The sequence below is a fragment of the Pan troglodytes genome, chromosome 11, assembly GCF_028858775.2.
Source record: "Pan troglodytes isolate AG18354 chromosome 11, NHGRI_mPanTro3-v2.0_pri, whole genome shotgun sequence".
In the NCBI taxonomy this organism is placed as follows: Eukaryota; Metazoa; Chordata; class Mammalia; order Primates; family Hominidae; genus Pan; species Pan troglodytes.
Genome location: NC_072409.2, coordinates 108915157 through 108940472, shown reverse-complemented (window position 1 = coordinate 108940472; position 25316 = coordinate 108915157). Strand labels below are relative to the sequence as shown.

Genomic DNA, 25316 nt, shown 5'->3' with positions numbered 1-25316 from the left:
CTTGCTCTGATGTACTGCCCTCTGCTATAGGCATTGAAGAGTATTTTTCTAACATGTTTGTCTTTCTGTATTTTTCTGGTGCTCTGTAAGATTTTATAAAGTGCTGTTCTTGTGGAGTAAAGAAATATACATTTTAGGCCAGGCTCGGTGGCTCATGCCTGTAATTCCAGCACTTTGGGAGGCTGAGGTGGGTGGATCACCTGAGGTCAGGAGTTCTAGACCAGCATGGCCAACATGGTGAAACTCCACTACTAAAAATACAAAAAAAATTCGCTAGGCACGGTGGTGGGTGGCTGTAATCCTAACTACTCAGAAGGCTGAGGCAGTACAATGGCTTGAACCCTGGAGGCGGTGGTTGCAGTGAGCTGAGATTGCACCATTGTACTCCAGCCTAGGCACGAAGAGCAAAACTCCATCTGAAAAAAGAAAAAAAGAAAGAAAAAGAAATATACATTTTAAAGACTTGACTCTTCTAGGGATATTTTATGAGAAAATCTGACTAGGGATTTTCTTTTATATCCATGTAATGCCAGTATATTGCTTGGCACTTTATAGCTGCTCTGTAAATGTTAATTGTAATAAATTCTTGAACCCAGAATTTAATTCAATGAAGTTCAGTTAAACTTTTATTGAGCCATGTACTATGTTAGATGAAGAAAGTAAAAATATTGGCAAAGTAGTTTCTGGACTGTGAATTCCTCTGATAACTAGAAGATAATCTCATACACATAAACCTGTTTTAGTACTGGAGCTTTTACTGTAGCAGTAGAGACACGGAAGAAGTAATGTGGGAAGGAGGGAACAGGGTAATTATTTCTGGTAGGGATAGGGAGGGTCACAAAATGAGGGTGGTTGTCTGGCCGTGGGATCTGATCTAGTCTTTGAGGCTTGAGGAGGATTATAAGGCAACTTCCCTTATCCTGGCTCTCTCAGGATGTATTTGAAAGACAAAGTAGGTTTGGTTTCCGGCCTTAATATCACAGATTCTGTGGAATGTTTATTTCTTTTGTACTCAGGGTGACTGTTTTCCCTGGTTCCCATGCTCATGGTATTTTCCTGCCTTCTCCCTTAAGAATTGCCTGAGGTTCTGTCCATTGAGGAGGAAGTGGAAGAAACAGAGTCTTGGGCGAAACCTCTCATCCACCTTTGGCAGACGAAGTCCCCTAACTTCGCAGCTGAGCAAGAGTATAATGCAACGGTGGCCAGGATGAAGCCACACTGTGCCATCTGCACTCTGCTCATGCCGTACCACAAGGTAAAGGAGCCTGCTGTCATAGTTCCCTTCACTGCTCTGCCTTCCATGTGACCACATACCACAAGATCACTGTAAATTGTTGTGGGCTTCCTTTGCACATAAGAAGGAAGACGTCCTTAGGTAGCTGATGGCTTTCATAGAACCACAGTTTCTACATCATCCTTGAGAGACACTTTTCTGAAAGTACTTTATCTTTTCCTTTTGAGATAGGGTCATGCTCTGTTGCCCAGGCTGAAGTGCAGTGGCACAATCATGACTCTGTGCAGGCTTGTACTCTGGCTCAGGCGATCCCTCTGCCTCAGCTTCCACAGTAGCTACGACTATAGGTGTGAGCCACCATACCTGCCTAATTTTTTAAATTTATTTTTTAATTTTTGTAGCGACTGGGTCTTACTATGTTGCCTAGGCTAGTCTTGAGCTCCTGGCCTCAAGCAATCCTTCCACTTTGGTCTCCCAAATCTTTTTTGAGTATCTTATTTTATTTCATGGGTGGGTTACTTTCAACTTTTCTATCTCTTTTACTAAGAAACACAGAACTTAAAGCTTACAAATAGTAGAAGCTTTCAAAGAGAGAACTTAAACTTAATCTCTGTTTTTTTTTTGTTTGAAAACGTCATTCTCAAATAATAGAAATGTCAGCCCTAGGTCCAAATTTTAAGTGTCTCTTTTCACCTTCCCATGTGGAACATGCAAAAGACACAGCCAAGACTCACTACAAACTAAATTTTCCAGTTCATCCTCATCAGCTGGCTGTGCGTGATGTTGTTTTCAGCATCATTCCATAGATATTATACTGATAGCACCTCTGCTAATGGAGGGTCACAGTCCTCAGCACTCAAACAGTTGAAATATTTTTAGGAATCTCGTAAGGGTGGAACTATGTGGTTCATTTTAAGGTACAATATATTATGAAGTATATTGACATGAACATTGTGTTTTGGGTTATATTTTTATTTATAGAAACAAATATTTTATTCAAGATTATGTCTGTCTTAGAGTTCCTTATAAAAATAAACTGTTCTGTTCAGACATTTCAGAGCAAGAAAATGTGTGATATCTCACATTTTCAGACCTTTGTAACAGAGGAAATAATTTATTCCCTTCATGTTTTTTAATGTGGCACTGGTGAGTGACAAACATTATTTTTCTCTTCCTTTAGTCATTAAATTTCTGGGTTTTAACTACTTATTGATTCTTATTTCTATATTATAATCTGTATATTTCTCAATAATTAAAAAATTCAAACTAAAATAAGATTTGTGGAGATTTAATATAAAATAATACAGTATAAAACAAAGTAATATAAAATCTGTAAGGTAATTCATTACTTATACTTTCAAGTAAATACTAAACTTTTTTAAATCTTTTGGTGTGAGGTGATAATTTTGTTTGATACATTATCCTTTCTTATTTAGTGACATGTGCCAGTTCTCTCTCACTTGCTTTCAAATACTGCAAGTGATGAAGCAAAAATTCTTAAAGCCTCTCTTAATACTGCTGCACAGATTAAAACTGGGGTCTTTGTACACTCCTTCAAGTGTAGCAAGGTATGATTCTTCAGTAAATGAAAACAGATCTGTTAACTCCAGTGCATATGAAGAAAGGGGAAAGAATTGATGCTTTCCACGAACTAATTTTGGAAAGACACAGTTTTAGTAGCCAGTTGCTTTCTTATATGAACAGACGTATAGAATATTGTCCTTTTCCTGCAGATTAACATTTGGGTGGGAGTCTGAGGTGGAATATTGATTAAAAAAAAACTAGTAGTTTGGTCAAGGAGAACAACAGGAAGAACAAAAGTTAGAAGTTAGTGTCTGGAACAGGAGTTAGTGGATTTGAGTGACTAGAATGATGAGCTCTTTTCCATGTTTTTCACTCATGTGGAAACGTTATGTTTTTCAGCCAGATAGCAGCAATGAAGAAAATGATGCTAGATGGGAGACAAAATTAGATGAAGTTATTACGTCGGAGGGAAAGACTAAGCCCCTCATACCAGAGATGTGTTTTATTTATAGTGAAGAAAATATAGAATATTCTCCACCCAATGCCTTCCTCGAAGAGGATGGAACAAGTCTTCTTATTTCCTGTGCAAAGTGCTGCGTACGGGTTCATGCAAGTAAATGGATCTATAATTCATCAGTCACTGGCTTTTCAGCATTTCACATCATCTTTATTTCTCACTTTTTTGGAACCTGTCAGATCTGTTGCATGGACTATTGGCATTCTTAATGGTTATATCATTCTTTTTCATATTTCTGCTGGTAAAAGTGTGAGTTGGTATATTCATCCTTTTTTCACCACTTTCATGTAGTATCCGTGGAGAGCAGGTCTGGTTTTTTTTGTTGGTTGGTTTGTTTGGGGCCCAGGTGAGGAGTCATCATGGGGTTCCTTTCACATGTTTGAATTTTACTTACTTTAAGATCTAGTTTATAAAAACTTAATTTGAAAGTCTGATATTGATTGATGACTGCTTTTCTTTGTGACTTTTAAAAGAGAAATGAATGTTCCTTTGGTTGTTCTGATAATTGTTGTACTGAGTTAACTTTTTTTCATTCGTAAGGATAGGAATCTCTATTGCATTCCAGGGGAGAACAGTCATTACAGTTGTTTTACCCCTGGACTGAGATAGTCTCCACACCTATCTCAATTTATTATTTTTAACAATTGGATAAGTGGTAAATATTTATTGGTCTGCCATGTAAATCCTGTGAAATATGTAAAAGGGATCTCATATACTACAACTCTATTTTAAGGCATTTTAATATTCCAGATCTTACCAAATCACACATTCTAGTAACACACTTAGGTATGGCCTGTCCTTTGTCAATGTAGTTTGAATGGTTTATAATATAGATATTATCTTCTGTATTTACCTCAGAGTAATAATTGCTTTGTATTAGGGTTGAAACAGTTTCCTCATCTATCATTTATTAATTAATTAGAGACTACCTGCTTCCTCAAGGGATTTAAATGCTATCTGCTTGAAATATAATCATAGCCATCTTCTTTTTGTATTGAAGGCAATTTGTAACACACACACACACACACACACACACACACCTACCTTACATTATTATGTGTATACAATAGGTAAAGCACCAGGACACAAAATAATTGGGATATAATCTGATTCCTGAATGTAGCAGCTATGCAGTGTAGCCATACTATTTTATACACATATGCTTTAACTCATTATTTCATGGACATGGTTAACTGTGATAGGTTTTTTCCTTGGGAAATTACATTTCTGTTATTTTGTTTTCATCTGAAATGTTATAGAAATTTTCAAAAATTACTCATTAAATCTTAACCCTCTTATACGGAGGGGGTTTTAATATTGGAAATATTAAAAATTACTCATTTAAATATTTCAAAATTCTCTTATCTCAAGAAGTCAGAGTGACATGTGTTCCTTGATGCCATATAATTGCTATGTATATTTGCATCATCAGCCATCACCTTAGATAGTTATTTTGGGTCAGGCATGAACTGAATAGACAAATCGAATTGAAAATACTCCTTCATTGCTAACTCTGAATTTGCAGCATTTTCCCTATCATTGAGGTTAAAGGTAGTTAGACTTAATTTTTGAAGCAATTTTAAATTATATTAATTTAAAAATATTAGGTTAAAATGTATTTATTGTATTATTTTTAACATTTCCTTAAACTTTGCCCCATGGATTGCAACTTATTTTAAGATGTCTGTGTGTGAACAAATTAGTAGACTTGACAGTTTAAAATTTTATTACCCATTCAAGATGTTCCATAAGTATTCACTGTAACTGTTGTGTTATTTATCAATAAGACTCACATTCACCTTGCTTATGTTTTGTTCTATACAGTGAGAATCAAGACAGTATGGTAGGCTAGTGTCCCATTTTTATTTATTTCAGTACTGAGATCTGCAATATTTTAAAGGTGAAAAAGACCTAATGCATGGATACATACTATTATTTTATAGGTTGTTATGGTATTCCTTCTCATGAGATCTGTGATGGATGGCTGTGTGCCCGGTGCAAAAGAAATGCGTGGACAGCAGTAAGTAGCTTATTTTAGTATTGCTTAACCTTTCTTCCCACCCTACCCACTGTGGACACATTTAAGTCTAGTGAAAAGATAAGATTGCTCAGGTGCTTATATGTGCAATTCTGCACTTCCTTGTGTTTCTAGTCTTCCCTCTCAAAAGCATCTTACCTGCTGGTTCTATATCCATTATAGAAGTATTAGGTAAATTTCTTTTCTTTTTTTTTTTTTGAGACAGAGTCTCTCTCTGTCGCCCTGGCTAGAGCGCAGTGGCAAGATCTTGGCTCACTGCAAGCTCCACCTTCCAGGTTCACACCATTCTCCTGCCTCAGCCTCCCAAGTAGCTGTGACTACAGGCACCCGCCACCACGCCTGGCTAATTTTTTGTATTTTTAGTAGAGACGGGGTTTCAACGTGTTAACCAGGATGGTCTTGATCTCCTGACCTCGTGATCTGCTCGCCTCGGCCTCCCAAAGTGCTGGGATTACAGGCGGGAGCCACTGTTCCTGGCTTTTTTTTTTTTTTTTTGAGATGGAGTCTCACTCCATTGCCCAGGCTGGAATGCAGTGGCGTGATCTCAGCTCATTGCAACCTCCGCCTCCCAGGTTAAGCAATTCTCCTGTCTCAGCCTCCTGAGTATCTGGGACTACAGGCGCCTGCCACCATGCCTGGCTGGTTTTTGTATTTTTGGTAGAGACGGGGTTTCACCTTGTTGGTCAGGCTGGTCTTGAACTCCTGACCTCAGTTGATCCACCTGCCTCGGCCTCCCCAAATGCTAGGATTACAGCTGTGAGCCACTGTGCCCGACTATTAGGTAAATTTCTGGTGGCAGTCCTCTACTTAGGAACCTGCAGGGACTGTCAATTTATCGTGTCCACATTTACATTTTCAAGGCTTCAGAATTTTTCTTCATTTTCTTGTCCATCCCTATTTTGCAATACTTGAAAATAAGTATTTCAAGTAACAGTAAAGGTGGGGGATCCTCAGTGACCCCTGAAGAAACTGTGTTCATATCCAGTGTTTATTTTTCTCTTTTTGAGACAGGGTCTCACTCTGTCATCCAGACTTGAGTGCAGTGGTGCAATCATGACTCACCACAGCCTCGAACTCCTGGGCTCAAGTGATCTTCCCACCTCACCCTCCTGGGTAGCTGGGACTACAGGCATGCGCCACCATGCATGGCTAATTTTTAAATTCTTTTGTAGAGACAAGGTCTTGCTATGTTGCCCAGGCTGTTCTCAAACTCCTGAGCTCAAGTGATCCTCTCACCTTGGCCTCCTGAAGTGCTGGGGTTATAGGCATCAGCCCCTGTGCCTGACATCATATCTAACTTTTCAACTAGCATGAGGTCTTTCCCCACTTACTCATCCTTACATTTATACTTTAATACATTTTAGAGTTTCTGGTCTGTACTAGGCATTGCTGTGAATTTTAGACAGAATATTTAATAACAAATGATCCCCCATTTAGAGACAAAGAATTGACTTGACCTAAATTGTTTTTCTAAAGACCATGTTAAAAATTTACCTTACTACTTTCCTGCAGATTTTTTTGGGGGCAGAAGAAAATAATAATAATAATAATGTTATAAAAGTTTAGCTTACTTCGAATCTTTGTTTTCCATTCTAACAATCTATGTCAACTTTGTTGCCATTTAATTAAGTTTTACCTTAATTTTTCTTAAACATTGTCTTTCAAGAGGAATCAGAACATTCTTGAAAGTGACGAACAATCAGACCTCAGCAGTGTATCCCTCACTCATGATCTCAGAGCAGGTGCTCAGCTCGATGATTTCAGCTGTAATAGCAGCATTTACTTTATTCCTCAATGATCTCTAATGACAGAGAATTACACTTCCTTGCAACTGAAGTTAAAAACCTGAATGACAATATAAAGAATACGCGTTACATGATGAAAATTTTTGTCATGACTGTGTATATTTAGTTCTCAGTAAGTCTGAGAGTGGTGTCTTTCTGGATGATTTTGTTGCTGGCATTCAGTTTGGGGAGTGAAAGAAGGGATAAAAATATGGACACTCTTTATGGTCTGAATAATCTGGTATATTTAATGTTAGAGGTTTTATCTCCCATTTAAGAAGTCCCTGCATCAGTGGGCCCAGAAAGCATTTTGGTACAGGTATGCATTACTTAATGACAGGGATACATTCTGAGAAATGCATTGTTAGGCAATTTTGTCATTGTGTGAACATAATACAGTGTACTGACACAAACCTGGATGGTATAGCCTGCTACACACCTAGGCTGTACGATGTAGCCCATTGCTACTAATGTCCTGAGTAGTGTAGGCAATTTTAACACAATGGTAAGTGTTCGTGTACCTAAACATAGAAAAGGTACAAAAGACATAACAGCCTTACAACCTTATGGGACTACTGTCATGTGTGCAGTCCGTCTTTGACCAAAATGTCTTTATGCGACACATGACCATATTTCCTTTCATGTGATTATTATGTTAATAAATGTAAAGCATATTTAACACAGCCAGGAAGTCCTGCTTCTAATCTTGACTATACAAATATATCAAGCTCTTATTTATTATATAGGTCCTATTCCTAGTATATGAGCCAACATAAAGTATTGCAGAATCAGTTTGGTCAGTGATGTTATCTCCTTCGCCCTGAATCATAAATTTAGAAGTTAGAGATTATCTGATCAGCTCACCAAGGCATTAAGAGTTCTCTGTTCCATCCACAGTTACTGCCTGGCTCCTGTGCTCACACACTGAGCAGTCCTGTTGTCCAAGGTACCATTGTCTTTGCATGGCAACCTAGGGCCAGGCCTAGGCCACTCACCCTGATTCTAAAGCTGGTTCTGATTGATTATGCTGTTTTCATGTAGCATGTTTCATACAGAAAATGCTAGGATTAATCACTCTTTGGAATAGACTTAAAGCATCTTTCTATTAACTCCTTGCCCCCTCAAAAAATACAATCTTGCTATTTGTATTTTAATATTGAAACTATGTAAATCTCTGTCAATTTACAGTTGAACTGGGAACTCTTGAATATAACATTACAATGATTTTTAGACCTACATAATTTATTTCTACCTTTAAATGATCTGAATTCACAGTGGATTCCACTTGTTTTTTCAGCGTATCCATTTGAGTGTACTTTTTCTATGAAGCTCCCTTCCTATTTCTGTTGAAAAAATAATTGAATGAAGTTTAAATATTGTAGAAAAGTAACTGACAGTATTGATATTCTGACTTTAACCCTCTGATTTAGTGTCGTGGTGAGTGTTACAATATTAATTTTTACTAAACACTTAAGTATGATTTCTTTAAATTTTGTGGCTGCAATGATTGCATTTTAAAAGTATCCTTAAAAATGACTTCTTCAGCAATCAGTCTTATATCTTCAGTTTTACACTCCAGAGGAGCCCTAGCCTCCTTGTAAATAAAGGGCTCTAAAGGAGCTCATGGAAATCAAATAGTGCAGCTGAAGTCAGATGATAATTCATTGGTGGCTTGTAGTTCACTAACTCTCATTCCTAATTCCCTGGAATTTTTTTTTTAAAAAACCTGCCTCGTGAAGGTAAGGTTATTCATCAGGAATGTAAAATATTCCTATAGCATATTTAGTTTGGGACACATGATTATACAACAAATTTAATTGTTCTGTTGGTGTTTCCTTTCATGGTAAGTGCTTTTCAACGCCTCGTGTTCATTTTTTATGAGGTATATGAGAATTGTATGTGGTGGTTCTATTTTTTAAAGATTCTCTTTAAAAAGAGAGACTATATTATAAAAATATTATATTTTTATATATAAAAATATTATATTTTTATATATAAAAATATTATATTTTTATATATTAAAAAATATTATATTTTTATATATAAAATATTATAGAAGCAAAGACATCTTATTATTTCACCCATTCCCAGACATAAATAAATAAATTCATACTAAAATGGAGTAATTTTTTCAGCTTCAGCCTGGGCAAAACAGAAAGTGGAGGGTGTACGCATGGCTGGAGTCAATAATCATAGATCAGCTCTCTTTTTATTTTCCAATTCTAAAGAGTAGATGTCGCTCTAGACTCAAATTAGGAAGATAGAGATCATAGTGATGTGGGCTGGATCTTTATCTGTGACTTTCTGTGTCCTCATCATTTCTAAAGATTAGCTTCAGATGTCACTCTGATTCATTGTGTTCCCATTTTCTTACTTTTCCATTCACGTCCATTAAAATAAAAACCAAAATATATATTGCAGCTTCAATTGCATATGCTTGAGGAGAGATTAGTTACAATTTTTTATTGTACCCTAATTTGGATTCTAGAATTATGGCCCTATGCCCAACTTCAACTGAAATGAAATGATACAAAGAACTCCACAAATAACTGTCAATCCTTGGATACAGTTTACATATTTCATAATTCCAATTAGATATCATCGCTTTGAGTCCCTGCCTTACCATATTTCAGTATTACCCAAATAAATAGACACGACTATCTGACAGCTATAGCGTTTGACTTATGGCTTATAAATCAGCTTTATTATTTCATTTTCAGCTCTGTTTGATTGAAACACTTTTTGGTCTATTTATATAATTCTTTTTGGAGCAATTTTCCCTCCTTTGTTATATAATCATTTTAGAGCACGTTCCAAACATTACTAAATCCAGATTTTAGCTATCAAAAGTCAATACTCTTGATATTAGTATCTGTGTCTCATTATGTTGACTCTTCATGTACATCTCACTACTTTTTAAAAAATATTTTTATTTGTAATTTTTTTGGTATGTTGTAAGTGTATATATTTATGGGTTACATGAGATACTTTGATACAGACATGCAGTACATAATAACCACATCAGGTTAAATGGGGTGTACGTCATTTTAAGCATTTATGCTTTGTGTTACAAACAATCCAGTTATACTCATTGCGTTACTTTAAAATGTACAATTAAATTATTTTTGACTGTAGTCACCTTGTTGTGTAGCAAATACTGTTTTATTCATTTTCCTTTTTTTTTTTTTTGGTACCCATTAACCATTCCCATTCCCCTCACCCCCACCACCCTTCCTAGCCTCTGGTTACCTCCTAGCCTCTGGTAACCATCCTCCTAGTCTCTGGCTTCATGTGTTCAATTAGTTTTTTCTAATTTTGTGAAGAATGTCAATGGTTGAGCACCTTTTCATACACCTGTTTGTCATTTGTACATACATATATATGTGTGTGTGTGTGTGTGTGTGTATATATATATATATATATATGTATGTATTTTTTTTTTTTTGAGATGGGGTCTTGCTCTGTGGCCCAAGCTGCAGTGCAGTGGCACAATCTCGGCTCACTGCAACCTCTGCCTCCCAGGTTCCAGCAATTCTCAGCCTCCTGGGTAGCTGGGATTACAGGCGCGTGCCACCATGCCCGGCTAATTTTTGTGTTTTTAGTAGAGATGGGGTTTCACCATGTTGGCCAGGCTGGTCTGGAACTCCTGACCTCAGGTGATCTGCCTTCGTCGGCCTCCCAAAGTGCTGGGATTACAGGCGTGAGCCACTGGGCCTGGCCTGTCGTTTGCATATTTTCTTTTGAGAAAGTTCAATTCAGATCTTTTGCCCATTTTTTAATCAGATTATTAGATATTTTTCCTATAGTGTTTGAGTTCCTTTTATGTTCTAATTATTACTCCTTTGTCAGATGGGTAGTTTGCAAATGTTTTCTCCCTTTCTGTGGGTTGTCTCTTCACTGTGTTTTTCTTTGCTGTGCAGAAGCTTTTAAACTTGATGTGATCCCATTTATCCATTTTAACTTTGTTGCCTGTGTTTATGTGGTATTACTCAAGAAATTTTTGCCCAGACCAGTATTCTGGAGAGTTTCCCAATATTTTCTGTTAGTAGTTTCATAGTTTCAGGTCTTAGATTTAAGTCTGTAGTCCATTTTGATTTGATTTTTGTATATGGGAAGAGATAGGGGTCAAGTTTCGTTCATTTCCATTTAAGTATCTAGTTTTCCCAGCATCATTTATTGAAGAGACTGTCCTGTTCCCAATGTATATTCTTGTCATCTTTGTTGAAAATGAGTTTACTGTAGATGTATGGATTTACCTCTGGGTTCTCTATTCTCTTGCACTGATCTGAGTGTCTGTTTTTATGCCATTACCATGTCATTTTGGTTACTACAGCTCTGTATTATAATTTTAAGTTAGGCAATATGATTCTTCCATTTTGTTCTTTTTGCTTAGGGTAGTTTTGGCTGTTCTGGGTCTTTTGTGATTCCATATAAATTTTAGGATTTTTTTTCTATTTCTGTGAAGAATGTCTTTAGTATTTTGATAGGGATTGCATTGAATCTTTAGATAGCTTTGGGTAGTATGGACATTTTAACAGTATTGATTCTTCCAGTTGATGAACATGGATTATCTTTCCATTTTTTTGTTTCCTCTTCAATTTTTTGCATCAGTGTTTTATAGTTTTCATTGTAGAGATCTTTCACTTCTCTGGTAAGTTAAATCCTAGGTATTTACTTTTCTTTGTAGCTACTGTAAATGGGATTACTTTCTTGATTTCTTTTTTAGATTGTTCACTGTTGGTATATAGAAATGCCTCTGATTTTTATGTGTTGATTTTCTGCACCTTTACTGAATTTATCAGTTCTAATAGTTTTTTGGTGGAGTCTTCAAGTTTTTTCAAGTACAAGATTATGTCATCTGCAAACAACAATAATTTGAATTCTTCCTTTCCAATTTGCAAACCCTTTCTTTCTTTCTTTTTTTTTTTTTTTGTCTGATTACGCTGGCTAGGATTTCCAGTACTGTGTTGAAGAACAGTGTTGAAAATAGGAATCCTTGTTGTGTTACAGGTCTTAGAGAAAAGGCTTTCAGTTTTTCACCACTTAAAATAATACTAGCTGTGAGTTGGTCATATATGGCTTTTACTGTGTTGTGGTATGTACCTTCTGTACCCAGTTTTTTGAGGGTTTTCATGAAGGGATGTTGGACTTTATCAAATGCTTTTTCAGCATCAATTGCAGTGATCATACGGTTTTTGTTCTTCATTCTAATGATATGATGTATCACATTCATTGATTTGCATATGTTGAATCATCCTTGCATTCCTGGGATAAATCCCACTTGGTCATGATGAATGATCTTTTTAATGTGTTGTTGAATTTGGTTTGCTAGTATTTTGTTGAAGATTTCTGCATCAGTGTTCATCAGGGCTATTGGCTGTGGTTTTCTTTTTGATGTTTCCTTTGATTTTGGTATCAGGGTAATACTGGCCTCGCGGAGTGAGCTTGGAAGTGTTCCCTCCTCCTCTACTTTTTGGAAGAGTTTAAGTAGGATTGGTATTCTTACTAATACCAATAGATTTTGAAATACTAATACTAATACTAATAGATTTTGAAATCTATTTTGACTGATACAAGTGTAGCTACTCCAGCTCTTTTTTGCTTTCGTCGCCATGGAATATCTTTTTTTCATCTGCTTATTTTCAGCCTATGTGTGTCTTTATAAGTGAAGTGTGTTTCTTGTAGACAACAGATAATTGGGTCTTGTTTTTTTATCCATTCAGAGCCACTCTGTGTCTTTTGATTTGAGAGTTTAGTGCGTTTCCATTGTTATTAAGAAGTAAGGATATGTTCTGCCATTGTATTGTTTGTCTTTTGCTTGTTTTGTGGTCTTCTCTTCCTTTCTTCATTCCTTCATTTCTTTTATTGAAGGTGATTTTGTCTTGTGGTATGATTTAATTTCTTCCTTTTTATTTTTTAGGTATATGTTATATGGTTTTTGATTTGAGGTTATGATGAGTCTTGCAAATACTATCTTACAACCTATTATTTTAAGCTGATAACCACTTAACATTGCATAGGCAAAAACACACAGAGGCAAAAAGAAAACCAATAAAAACTCTACACTTTAGCCCCTTGCTTTTTAACTTTTTGTTGTCTCTGTTTATATCTCATTATAATTTCTATGTCTTGAAAAGTTGTCATTATTAGTTTTGGTTGGTTCATCTTTTAGTCTTTCTCCTTAAGATCAGAGTATTTTATATATCACATTTACAGTGTTATAATATGCTGCATTTTTTTGTGTACTTACTATTACCAGTGAGTTTTGGACCTTCAGTTGATTTCTTATTACTCATCAACTTCCTTTTCTTTCTGATTGAAAAACTCCCAGGCTGGGCACGGTGGCCCATGCCTGTAATCCCAGCACTCTGGGAGGCTGAGGTGGGCTGATCCCTTGAGGTCAGGAGTTCGAGACCATCCTGGAAAATGTGGCAAAGCTCCATCTGTACTAAAAATATAAAAAATTAGTTGGGTGTTGTGGCGAGCACCTGTAATCCCAGCTACCTGTGAGGCTGAGGCAGGAGATCACTTGAACCCGGGAGACGAAGGTTGCAGTGAGCCGAGATCGCACCACTGTACTGCAGCCTGGGTGAAAGAGCGAGACGCCATCTCAAGAAAAAAAAAAAAAAAAAGAAAAAGAAAAACTCCCTTTAGCATTTATTGTAGGATAGGTCTGATGTTTATGAAATTCCTCAGGTTTTGTTTGTCTGGGAAAGTCTTTTTTTCTCCTTTACGTTCAGAGGATATTTTCACCAGATATACTATTTTAGGGTAAATGTTTTTTTTTTCTTTCAGCACTTTAAATATGTCATGACACTCTCTCCTGGCCTGTTAGGTTTTCACTGAAAAATCTGCTGCCAGACAGACATATTTGGAGCTCCATTGAATGTTATGTTTTTCTTTTCTCTTGCTGCTTTTAGGATCCTTTTTTGCCCCTTGACCTTTGGGAGTTTGATTATTAAATGCCTTGGGATAGTCTTCTTTGGGTTAGATCTGCTTGGTATTCTGTAACCTTCTTGTACTTTGACATTGATATCATTCCCTAGGTTTGGGAAATTCTCTATTATTCTTCCTCTTGACCAACTTTCTACCCTCATCTGTTTCTCTGCCTCTGCGTTAAGGCTAGTAACTCTCAGATTTGCCCTTTTGAGGCTTTCTTGATCCTGTAGGTGTGCTTCCCTGGTTTTTATCCTTTCTTCTTTTGTCTCCTCTCACGGTGTATTTTCAAATAACCTGTCTTCGAGTTCACTAGTTCCTTCTTCTGCTTGATCAGTTCTGTCCTTACAAGACTTTGATGCATTCTTCAATGTCAGTAGCATTTTTCAACTCAGAATTTCTACTTGATTCTTTTTAATTATTTCAATCTCTTTGTTAAATTTATCTGATATAATTTTGAATTCCTTCCTTGTGGTATGTTGAATTTCTTTGAGTTTACTCTGAGCAGTTACTTTGAATTCTTTGAGAGGTCACATATCTGTGTTTCTCCAGGACTGGCCCCTGGTGCCTTATTTAGTTTACTTGGTGAGATCATGTTTTCCTGGATTGTCTTGATGCTTATGGATGTTCATCTGTCTAGGCATTAAAGAGTTAGGTATTTACTGTAGTCTTCCAAGCCTAGGCTGGTTTTTACCCATTCTCCTTGGGAAGGCTTTCCAGGTATTTGGAAGGACTTGAGCATTGTGATCTAAGCTGTATCTGCATTAGCAGACACCCCAAGCTCAGTAACACTGTGGTTCTTGCAGACTTGCAGAGGTACTGTCTTCATGTTCTTGGATAAAATCCAGAGGAATTTTCTGGATTACTAGGCAGGGACTCTTGTTCTCTTCCCTTACTTTCTTCCAAACAAAGGGAGTCTCTGTTTGTTCTGAGCCATGTGGAGCTGTAGGTAGTGTGACAGAAGACTCTCTGTTGTTACCACCTCTGGGACTGTGCTGGTTCAGAACTGAAGCAAGCACAGCATTAGATCTCACCTAACGCTGGCCCACTGTAACCACTACTTGGCTACCAGATACTATGTTTGCTCAGGCCTTGGGACACTACAGTCAGCAGATGGTGAAGCTAGCTAGGCTTGTGTCCTGCCCTTCATGATGGTGAGTTCTTGTGGGCCCAGGTGCGTACTGAGGTACCATCCAGGAGCTAGGGACTGGAGTGAGAAACCTTAGAAGTCTTTGTGGTGTTCTGCTGTCCTGCAGCTGTGCTGGCACTCAAACCAGAAGACACAGTACTTCTCACCTTTCTTTCCCATTTCTACTGGCAGAGGAGCCTCAGCCCATGACTGCCACTACTACAGTCTCATGGAGAATACTGCTGGGCTACCACCAATGTTCAGTTAAGGCCCTAGGGCTCTTAAGTCAGTTTGTGGTGAATAGTGCCAGCCTGGGACTCACCCTTCGGGACACTGGGCTCCCCGCTGGCCCAGAACTGGTAAAGAAATGCTAAGAGCCAAGGCCTGGAATTGAGGACCCCAAGATCCTGCTTGGTACTCCAATTCCTGTGGCCAAGCTGGTACCTAAGGTGCAAGAGAAAGTCCCCTTTACTTTCCCCCCTACTTTTCTTATCAGAAAGAATCTCTCCTTGTGGCCACCATTACCTAGGAATGTGCTGACTTGCAACTGAAGTTAGCAAGTCTCAGAGTCTCACCCAAGGCTCACGGGGTACCATCTGGGTATCACTGCTGGTTATTCAGGGCTCAAGGGCTGTTTAGTCAGCAGATGATGGGTCTTGCCAATACTGGGTCCATTGTTTCAAGGCAGTGAGTTCCCTTCTGGCCAAGGGTGTGTCTAGAAATGTCCAGGAGCTAGGCCCTGCAATGGAGCCTTCATGACTCTGCCCAGTGCCATGTCCTACAGTGGGTGAGCTGGTATCCAAGATGCAAGGCAAAGTCCTTTTTACTCTCTCTTCTCCTCTCCTCAAGCAGAAGGAAAGGATCTCTTTTCATGAGCTCTGCTGCCTGAAATTGAGGTCGGAGGTGGCACAAGTATTTCCTCAGCTGCCTCGACTGGTGTCTCAGTAAGTTGAATGTCCAGTAGCTCTGAGCCCAGTCCAGCACCATGACTCGCCTAGGAGTTGCAGTTCTTGTGGCCTAGACTGCCTTTCATGTTTATTTAGCACCCCAGAGTACTCTAGCCCATGGTGGCAAGGCTTGCTGGAACTGGGATGTGTGATCTCCCTCTGGCTTGGGCTGGTTAAATATTCCCTCTGTGGGCAGGCGTCAGGTCAGTTCAGCCAGGTTTGCTTTCTGTTGTAACTGGGCAGCACTGAATTCAATGCATTGTCTTACAATTTCTGTGCTCTCCTGTGCCACGTGACCGTTGCCAGGGGATAAGGGAGGGGCGGCGTTGGTGATTCAAGACTGTTTTTCCTACCGTCTTCAGTGCCTCTTTCAGTGATAGGAAGTTAAAAACCAGGTACTGTGGGTGCTCACCTGATTTTTGGTTCTTATGAAGGAACTTTTTTATATAGATGGTTGTTAAATTTGGTGTTCCTCCAGAGGGGATGATTTGTGGAGCCTTCTATTTGGCCATCTTGTTCTGCCCTGTCTCCAAAATCCTCTCATTACTTTTGACTTAAGTTTCTACAGTTTGTGTCTAATCTGTGCATCAGTTTCTACTGCAGGCTATTGCTAATTAAAAATTTAATGCCAATATGCTCACCATAAAAATGTAGAATTTGGAGAGCTTTCTTTCTGGGTTTCCCCCCACCGTTTTGTTTTTTTTTGCCTATACTGAAAATTGTTAAGGCTAAGTATTTCTGTGAAATACATCAACACTACTTTAGGGATATACTTTTAATTATGAAGGAGGATGTTAGTTAAATGCCTGGAATATGTTGATAACCTAAATGTTTACCTCTATTCCAATAAATTATAATCCAAGTCCTTAATCTTCTGTAGAGTATTAAAAGGTAATTGCTAATAAGTAATTGGAGAATTTTTTGTGTGATCTTCTGAAGAATTTAAATTATAAAATTCTAAAGAGTAAATATAAAAATAAAATTAATATAAGAATAAATTAATAAACAAAAAGGAATGTGTGTAAGATTATTTTTTAATTTGGGGGACAGTATAGCATTTGGTAGATGTTTCTCTCCAGGAAATTGGGATGTTTCTTCCAGGACCTTTCGTGGACTGAGGGCTGTGGGATTTTGTTAGAGTGCCACAAATATGAGTGAGAACTGCATGTGAAGATTGATAATGTAACATCATAGAAAGTCACAGAATGTAACATCCAACTCCCTTTTATGACTTTGACCAATCATGCGTTGCCTGGAATCTGTACATGGCAGCATTAAGCCTATGGTGTCATTGTTTATTGCCAGTTTGAAAAACTCCAAATAAAGTATCAGTTGTGCTGTGTCCTTCTAGGGAGTTTTTTGTTACCTTAAAGGATTCTTGGAGGTCAGGCAGGGTAAATACAGTAGCCAGTATACCTATAATCTAGATATTAAATCAAAATTGAAGGAAGATGTAAAAGTAATATAATGAGAAGATTTGGCTTTATTAAAGATCTTCAGCCAAGGTTCTTTTTGGCCCTAGAATTTGTTTATTCTGGCTTGCTTTGTATTTCCATTTTGCTTTAATTAGTTTGTCTTAAAAATTAGGGACCTTAAATAAAACTGAATTTACTTACTCATTGCATTTTTTAACCTAGAGGTGGTGGGTAAGAGAAATATATAAGAATAACATGTGACACTGATAAATACTGACCAGATGACTAATTACATGTCATTATATATTTTCATCATTATACATCATTCATCTATGAAAATGCTGTGTTTGATAGTATAATGGTAAATATATGTCATTATACTTTTGTCCAACCCATAGAATGTACAACAACAAGAGTGAATCCTAAACTAAACTGTGGATTCTGGGTGATGATGTGTCAGTGTAGGTTCATCAGTTGTAACAAAAGTGCTGCTCTGGTGGGGGATGTTGATAATGATGGAAGCTATGTACGTGTGCAGGCAAGAGATAACTGGGAAGTTTCTGTACCCTTCAATTATGCTATGAACTTAAAGTTGCTATAAAAAATAAAGTCTAATAAAAAAGTTATTTTAAGGCCTTACTGTAACCCTGTCTGCTTTGATGCAAAGTACGTTATATTTTAAATTCCCTTTTATTTCAATATATGCCTTACAGTTAATTCAGGAGAATTTGAATATTTATGCTTGATAGTAATATAGTACAACAAAAAAAGCAGCTATCCATTATACCATTATAGTTTTGGATGACTATTGCCATGCTATCAAAAACTAGATTTTGTAATGAAAAATGTAAGAGCACTTTATAGGTTGGAATTCTCATTCCGTATAATGGAATGCATGAACTAGGTAATTATGCACATTTATTATTTACTGAAAAGCATTTATTTTACTCTGCAGAATCATAAAGAAAGTTGTATTTATTATGTACATATAATAAACATAACATTCTTTTTCTTTTTCCCAAAATGGTTTTAAGAAATCAAAACCCAAACATGAAATGGGTTTCCAACTTAGCCATACATGTATTCATTGTGTCCTTTATTTTACTTGTTTGTTTGTTTATTTATTTATTTATTTATGTTTTGAGATGGAGTCTGGCTCTGTTGCCCAGGCTGGAGTGCAGTGGTGTGATCTTGGTTCACTGCAAGCTCTGCCTCCCGGGTTCAAGTGGTTCTCTTGCCTCAGCCTCCTGAGTAGCTGGGATTACAGGTGCACACCCCCATGCCCAGGTTTTTTGTATTTTTAGTAGAGACAGGGTTTCACCGTGTTGGCCAGGCTGGTGTCAAACTCCTGACCTCTGGTGGTCTGCCTGCCTTGGCCTCCCAAAGTGCTGGGATTACAGGCGTGAGCCATTGCACCTGGCCAGTTTTTTAAAAAATTGTAGTAACAATTAGATATAAGCAAACTATATCTTGATGATCACTTGGAATTAGCTTTCCTTTTCCACATACAAAGAATGGAATATACAATTGGAGTGATTTTAAAAAAAACTATTTTGGTGGCTGTTTATATGTACATATATACACACACATATACATATATATGTATATATAAACAGCCACCAATATTTTATATATATATGTGTGTGTGTGTGTGTGTGTGTGTGTATAAAATATTGCTTGGTTATAAGTAAGTGGCATCTGCATATTAAGTAATGGTTGCCACTAATGCCCTTCAGTGCTGCACATGGCCATTTTATTTGTCTTCTGAACCCAAGTGAAGTCATTTGTCTGCATAAATCATAGTTATAGAATTAACTTCCAGAACTATCTGAGGTGTAATGGTCTTCATAAATCCCACTCCCCTAGTACTGCTAAATTTTGTGAGCTAGAGATTGTAAGTGACTTGTTGAAAAATATTTATCAGACCTCTGGAACTTTGGAGTATACCTTAGTCTACTTTCCAACCTTAAGTTTCAGGTAAAGACAATTGATGTCTTAGAAAACTGGTGACTCTTGACATCTTTGTGAACCATGAAGCTCCAACCCATATAACTCTGTATTTACTTTTCCATAATATTAGGCAGGTGGTGAAAGAATGTTAGGTAGAATCTTTGACTCCCAACACTGTTTGAAGCTGAGTCCAATAAATTGAGCGTAATTCCTGTAGATGGAGGCACATCTCGTAAGAAGCAACCTAACTCCACTCAGTTGAATCTGAAGGCAACTTTCTGTCCTGTCTACAGCAAGAGTTTGCTTAGGGTAGAGATTATTAAAGAAAATTTGTATGGTTGAGGATTATGTTACTTTTATTCCAGAACACAACCTTTATTACCCCTGTCCAACCTCCCAAATAAAAATAATGATGCTGATAATTGATGTTAGAAATTACCAAGCATTTGTCTCTTGGAATCTTCTGCTTTAGAGAAAGTAGTTTCATTTTCGAACTTTGGACCTATGTGTTCAGAATAACTATGGATTTTCATGTAAGCTAATATAACTAGCAGGGATAGACTTTTCTTTATTTGCACAGAACTTGATACCGATAAAGGCTAAGGAATTCTTCGTCTATCTCAGAAGCCTCGTTTTACAACTAATGAACCAGAGGGTCTTAGAGTTGTGATTCCTTTGCCCAGGATCACTCTTGTGTGTCCTAAGAGAACCAGGATGCCAGGCCATCTCATTCCCAGGCCTTGCCTCCTCTGCTCAGCTTTTGTTTTTGGAGGGGAAAGAAGGCCAAACCACTGACCTAATCCTGAACAATGTATTTGACTAATTTTTGTTTGTTTACATTGAAAATAAAGCCAGCACTAACTTCTGGTGTTACTGGTTTTCTACTTAATGTAGAATAATTCGCATTATTGGTTGGATGAGCAGGTTCTTTTCCCTTTCATATGTACTCTAGGTTCTGCCTACAGGACCTTTCCCAGAACTGGATAATGTCTTGAATTCAATTTCCCAACTGACAACAGCATTGGCATTTTTCTTTTTCGAAGAGCTCTGAAGCGGCTTTGTAGATCAGAGCGATTGATTTTGAGATCAGATTGGCTTATGGCCTTGAGAGTTCATAGTGGCATTGCTGTTCCCTCTGATCTGTTTTATGCTGGATTTTTTTTTTTTTTTTTTTAATTCCACGGGATACTGTCAAGACCAGGTGATGAGAGGCTGTCAGCCTGCAAGGCCGACTTTGATCTTTATACAAAGTAAAACTAGTGGAAAAAGAAAGGCCCAGTTCTTGTCAAAGGCAGGACATTCACTATTGGGCGGGTAGCCAAGTGGTTGTTTTTGCTATCTTATTCTTCCCCATTGTGGTGTCTCTTAAACCACTGGACAGGACTCTCCTCTCTCATTTGAGGTAATATATTTGGCTTCAAAATCACCTCTTGCCTCCTGAGGTGGCAGATTATTCTGAATAGCTGCAGACTTAAACCTTGGCCTGCAAAGGCCATGGTGGTAATAATTATTTCACTTTAACCAAACAGAAGAGCACATAAGAGGATATGAGTTATCCTGACAGCATAGCTATGATGTGGAAGCCGTCCTGTTAGGGAACTGCTTAGTGGCTAAAAAGTCACAAATCATTTTTCTCTGTTCTTTCCTCCTTCTTTTGCTCAATAACACCCCCCACCTCTGCTCTGTAATGGAGAGAAATAAAAAGAAGTTTAGATAGCTTACTGTAAGTGGAACTGTATTCATAAATAGCTTCTTGATTGAGAACAAATGCCTCATTAATCTTTAGTGCTTCAACTAGAAAGCACAAGTAAAGTCAAGAAGAATAATGAGTGACATTATAGGGAGCCTAACATACTGTACTACACACCAGGCTGTGCATGCCTAGAGGTCACTGGGCTGCAAGGCACATCTATTTTGCAATGAGGAGAGAGATCCCCAGGAAGAGTGTGGAAAAACTGCAGTGCAGGCATTTCTCTTGAGTGGCAAAAATTAATTCAGTGACATGATGAAGAAATCATGTACTTTTTTTTTTTTGGTGGTGGTGGTGGGGCATCAGTTGGTCTCTCAATCTGATTGTTGCTTTTTTAAAAATATTGTTTTTTAAATTGACATAATTGTACATATTCATGGGGTACACAGTGGTGTTTCAGTACATACAATGTATAGTGATCAGGGCAATTAACATATCCATCATCTCAAACATTTATCATTTCTTGATGTTGGGAACATGCAATACCTCCTCTAGCTATTTGAAATTGCATGTTATTGTTAGCTATAGTCATCCTACACTGGTATAGAACACAGAAATATAGAACTTAGTCCTATCTAGCTGTAATTTTTTATCTTTTAACACATCTCTCCCAATTCCTCCTTTCTGTCTATCCTTCTCAGCGTCTAGTATCGTTTTACTTTTTACTTCTATGGGATCAACTTTTTTCAGCATCCACATACGAGTGAGAATATGCAGTGTTTAATTTTCTGTTCCTGGCTTATTTCGCTTAATGTCCTCCAGTTCCTTCCATGTTGTTGCAAATGACAAGATTTCATTCCATGGTGTATACATGCCACATTTTCTTTATTCATCTTTCATTGGATACCTAGGTTGATTCCATATCTTAGCTATTTTCAACAGTGCTACAGTAAACATAGAGGGGCATATATGTCTCTTTGATATAATGATTTCTTTTCCTTTGGATAAATTCCCAGTAGTGGTATTGCTGTATCAGGTGGTAGTTCTATTTGTAGTTTTTTGAAGAAACTTCATACTGTTCTCCATGGTGGCTTTACTAGTTTACATTCCCACCAACAGTGATAAGAGTTCCTTTTTCTCCACGTCCTTACCAGTATTTGTTACTTTTTGTCATTTTAATAATACACATTCTCACTGGGGTGAAAGGATAACTCATTGTAGTTTTGATTTACATTTCCCCGGTGATGTTTACCCTTTCTTTTTGTATATTTGTTTTCCATTTGTATGTATTTTGTGAAATGTATGTTCAGATCATTTGCCCATTCTTTGTTTCTTTTTGTTTGTTTGTTTTTGAGACAGGGTCTCACTTCCATTGCCCAGGCTGGAGTTTAGTGGTGCTCTCTCAGCTCACTGTATTCTCTACTTCCTGAGCTCATGTGATCCTCCCACCTTTGCCTCCCAAGTAGCTGGGACTACAGGCACATGCTACCACACCCAGCTAAGTTTTTGTATTTTTAGTAGAGATGAGGTTTTGCCATGTTGCCCAGGCTGGTCTTGAACTCTTGGGCTCAAGTGATCCTCCCGCCTTGGCCTCTCAAAGTGCTAGGATTATAGGCATGAGCTACCATGCCTGGCCATTTGCCCATTCTTAAATCAGATTTTTTTTTTTTTTCTGTTGAGATGTTTGAGTTCCTTGTGTATTCCAGATATTAATCCTCTTTTTCAGATGAGTAGTTTGCAAATATCTTTTCCCATTCTGTAGTTTTTCTTTTCACTCTATTATTTCCTTTGCTATGCAGAAGCTTTTTCGTTGGATATATCCCATTTGTTTATTTTTGCTTTTGTTGCCCTTGCTTTTGAGGTTTTATTCATAAAATCATTTCCCAGAGCAATGTCCTGAAGTGTTTCCCTTATGTTTTCTTCTCATAGTTTTATTGTTTCAGATCTTAGGTTTAGGTCTTTGATTCATTTTAAGTTGATTTTTGTATAGGGTGAGAAGTGGGAGTCTAGTTTCTTTCTTCTGCATGTGGATATCCAATTTTTCCGGCACTATTCATTGAAGAGACTGTCAATTCCCTAACGAGTGTTCATGGCACCTTTGTCCAAATCATATGACTGTAGATATGTGGGTTAATTTCTGGGCTCTCTATTCTGTTCCCTTGATGTATGTGTCTGTTTTTATGCCAGTTCCATGCTGTTGTTGGTTACTACAGCTTTGTAGTATATTTTGATGTCTAGTAGTATGATGCCTCTAGCTTTGATATTTGCCTAAGCTTGCTTTGGCTATTTGGGATCGTTTGTGGTTCCATACAAATATTAGGGTTTTTTTTTCTATTTCTGTGAAGAGTGTCATTGGTGTTTTGATAGGGATGGCATTGAATCTGTAGATTGCCTTGGGTAATACTGTCATTGTAACAATGTTAATTCTTCCAGTCTATGAGCTTGGGATGTTTTCCCATTTATTTGTATCTCCTTCAGTTTCTTTCTTCATTTTTTTATAGTTTCTTTTATAGTGGTCTTTCACCTTCTTGGTTAAATTTATTTATAGGTATTTGAAATCAAGTACTTTGCTGTTTGTTGTCAGTGGTCATGCTGGGAAGAAAGAATAAGCCAGCTGGGTTTTTATTTGAAAACCAAATGTTGTATAATGTTAACAAAGTAAAGATGTATGTTCATCTTAGAGTCTTTGCTCAGGATCCTGGAAATACTATTATGTAAATGTTGTAAGCTCCATGTAGAGTACTTCTGACCAGTCTTACATGCTTCTTGCCACTTAATATGTGCCTGGCTTGTAGCATAGCTACCAGAGCGGTGCTCTGAACACCTCAAATTAATTTTCTTATCATTGTAAACAAACAGAACATGATTTTCTGTTCTTCTGTTCTCTTTTATGTAAATTGTTGTCTGCTGATATTTAAATAGATAAAATGTAAGTTTACTTGGTTAGTGTTGTAAATTAGATGAAGAAAAACTAAATTTCTGTAATGCAAAAAATACTGAATGAAAATTCAGTTTGTATATTATAACTTTCTCAATATTTTCAGTTGGTTAGAATACAAGCCTACTTCACTTAAAAGATGTGTCTGCACCACCCCCCGATATAAGTCAACTGTGAGGGCAGGATCTTTGTCATTCACTGTGTTGCTCAGGGTCTAGAGCACATCATGGTGATTAATATTTGTTGAATTAATGAATGAATGTTTTCACTAAGTGAGAGAACTTACTTGCCAGTACAGAATTCATTAGAGGTGAATTTTGGATTTGCAAATTTGTGGAATTTCCATTTAAAAGGTACTGCAGGACACTTGTCGTTCAATTATATAATCACTCAGAACTCATACCAGCTCTGTCCTTCGGCGAGAGATCCTGTCTTCTCTCCAGCCCTGATAATGAGCCACATATCCAGAAATGGTTCTCCCATGTCTTGCTGATCAGCACGGGTTTTCTGTTAATGTGATTAATTACTCTTTGTTTTCCCAGCTCAGAGAGCCCTATTTTATGGTTTTGTGTTTCTGTTATGAACATGTCAGATAAATGAGGGTGTGTTTGTGGGGGTACTTCAATCTAATTATTTTTCTATGACACTGAAAATTGGCTTTAGTGGCACTTATGGATATGCTACTAAAATGAGAGCTTCCTACAATGCAGCTTGAGAATGTTGGTATTGGCATTTCTTTAACTGATGTTTTATAGAAGAGACATTGGAACATGATTTCCGTCGGCTGCAAATAATGAACAACTGTGATAGCCATATTACAACAATGCTGTTCTCACCATTGTCAATGTTGTGTCAGCATTTTGATTATAAATACTCTTTTCCATGGTTTAATAACTGAGGCATAAAGAAATCATTCCATGTTATGAATTGCTATGCTAACTTTTCATCTCAGTGGTGATTTTTTATGAAACCAAATTTTAAAAATAGCTGGTATTGTTAAAAGGGGATTTTGTCAGTGGTATTAGGTGAGCAAAAGGGACCTCATCAGGAAAAGTACAAAACTGTTCAGAATATGATCAGATTTTATATTTTTTCATTTATCTTTTAGCCACCCTGAGGAAAAAAATATACAGCAGAATGGCTTTTTAAATGCCGTTCTTTGGAGAAAGAAATAACAGCTGCCTTATAGAGTAATCATGTTACAACAGGCATTT

At 37.3% G+C, this 25316-nt stretch overlaps 1 protein-coding gene across 33 annotated transcripts in view; it reads left to right on the top strand.

Annotated features, from left to right (window-relative positions):
- The window catches only part of KDM4C (lysine demethylase 4C), a 404595-nt gene that overhangs the window by 241301 nt on the left and 137978 nt on the right, over window positions 1-25316 (top strand). For all 33 annotated transcript variants that reach the window (XR_010148777.1, XR_010148778.1, XR_010148776.1 and 30 more), the window contains 3 exons: window positions 1074-1255; window positions 3158-3371; window positions 5219-5295. Coding sequence is in view for 27 of the 33 variants with exons in the window: in XM_001144352.6 (XP_001144352.3) it covers window positions 1074-1255; window positions 3158-3371; window positions 5219-5295 (473 nt within the window). In the remaining 6 variants the exon portion in view is untranslated. The remainder of the gene's footprint in view (window positions 1-1073; window positions 1256-3157; window positions 3372-5218; window positions 5296-25316) is intronic.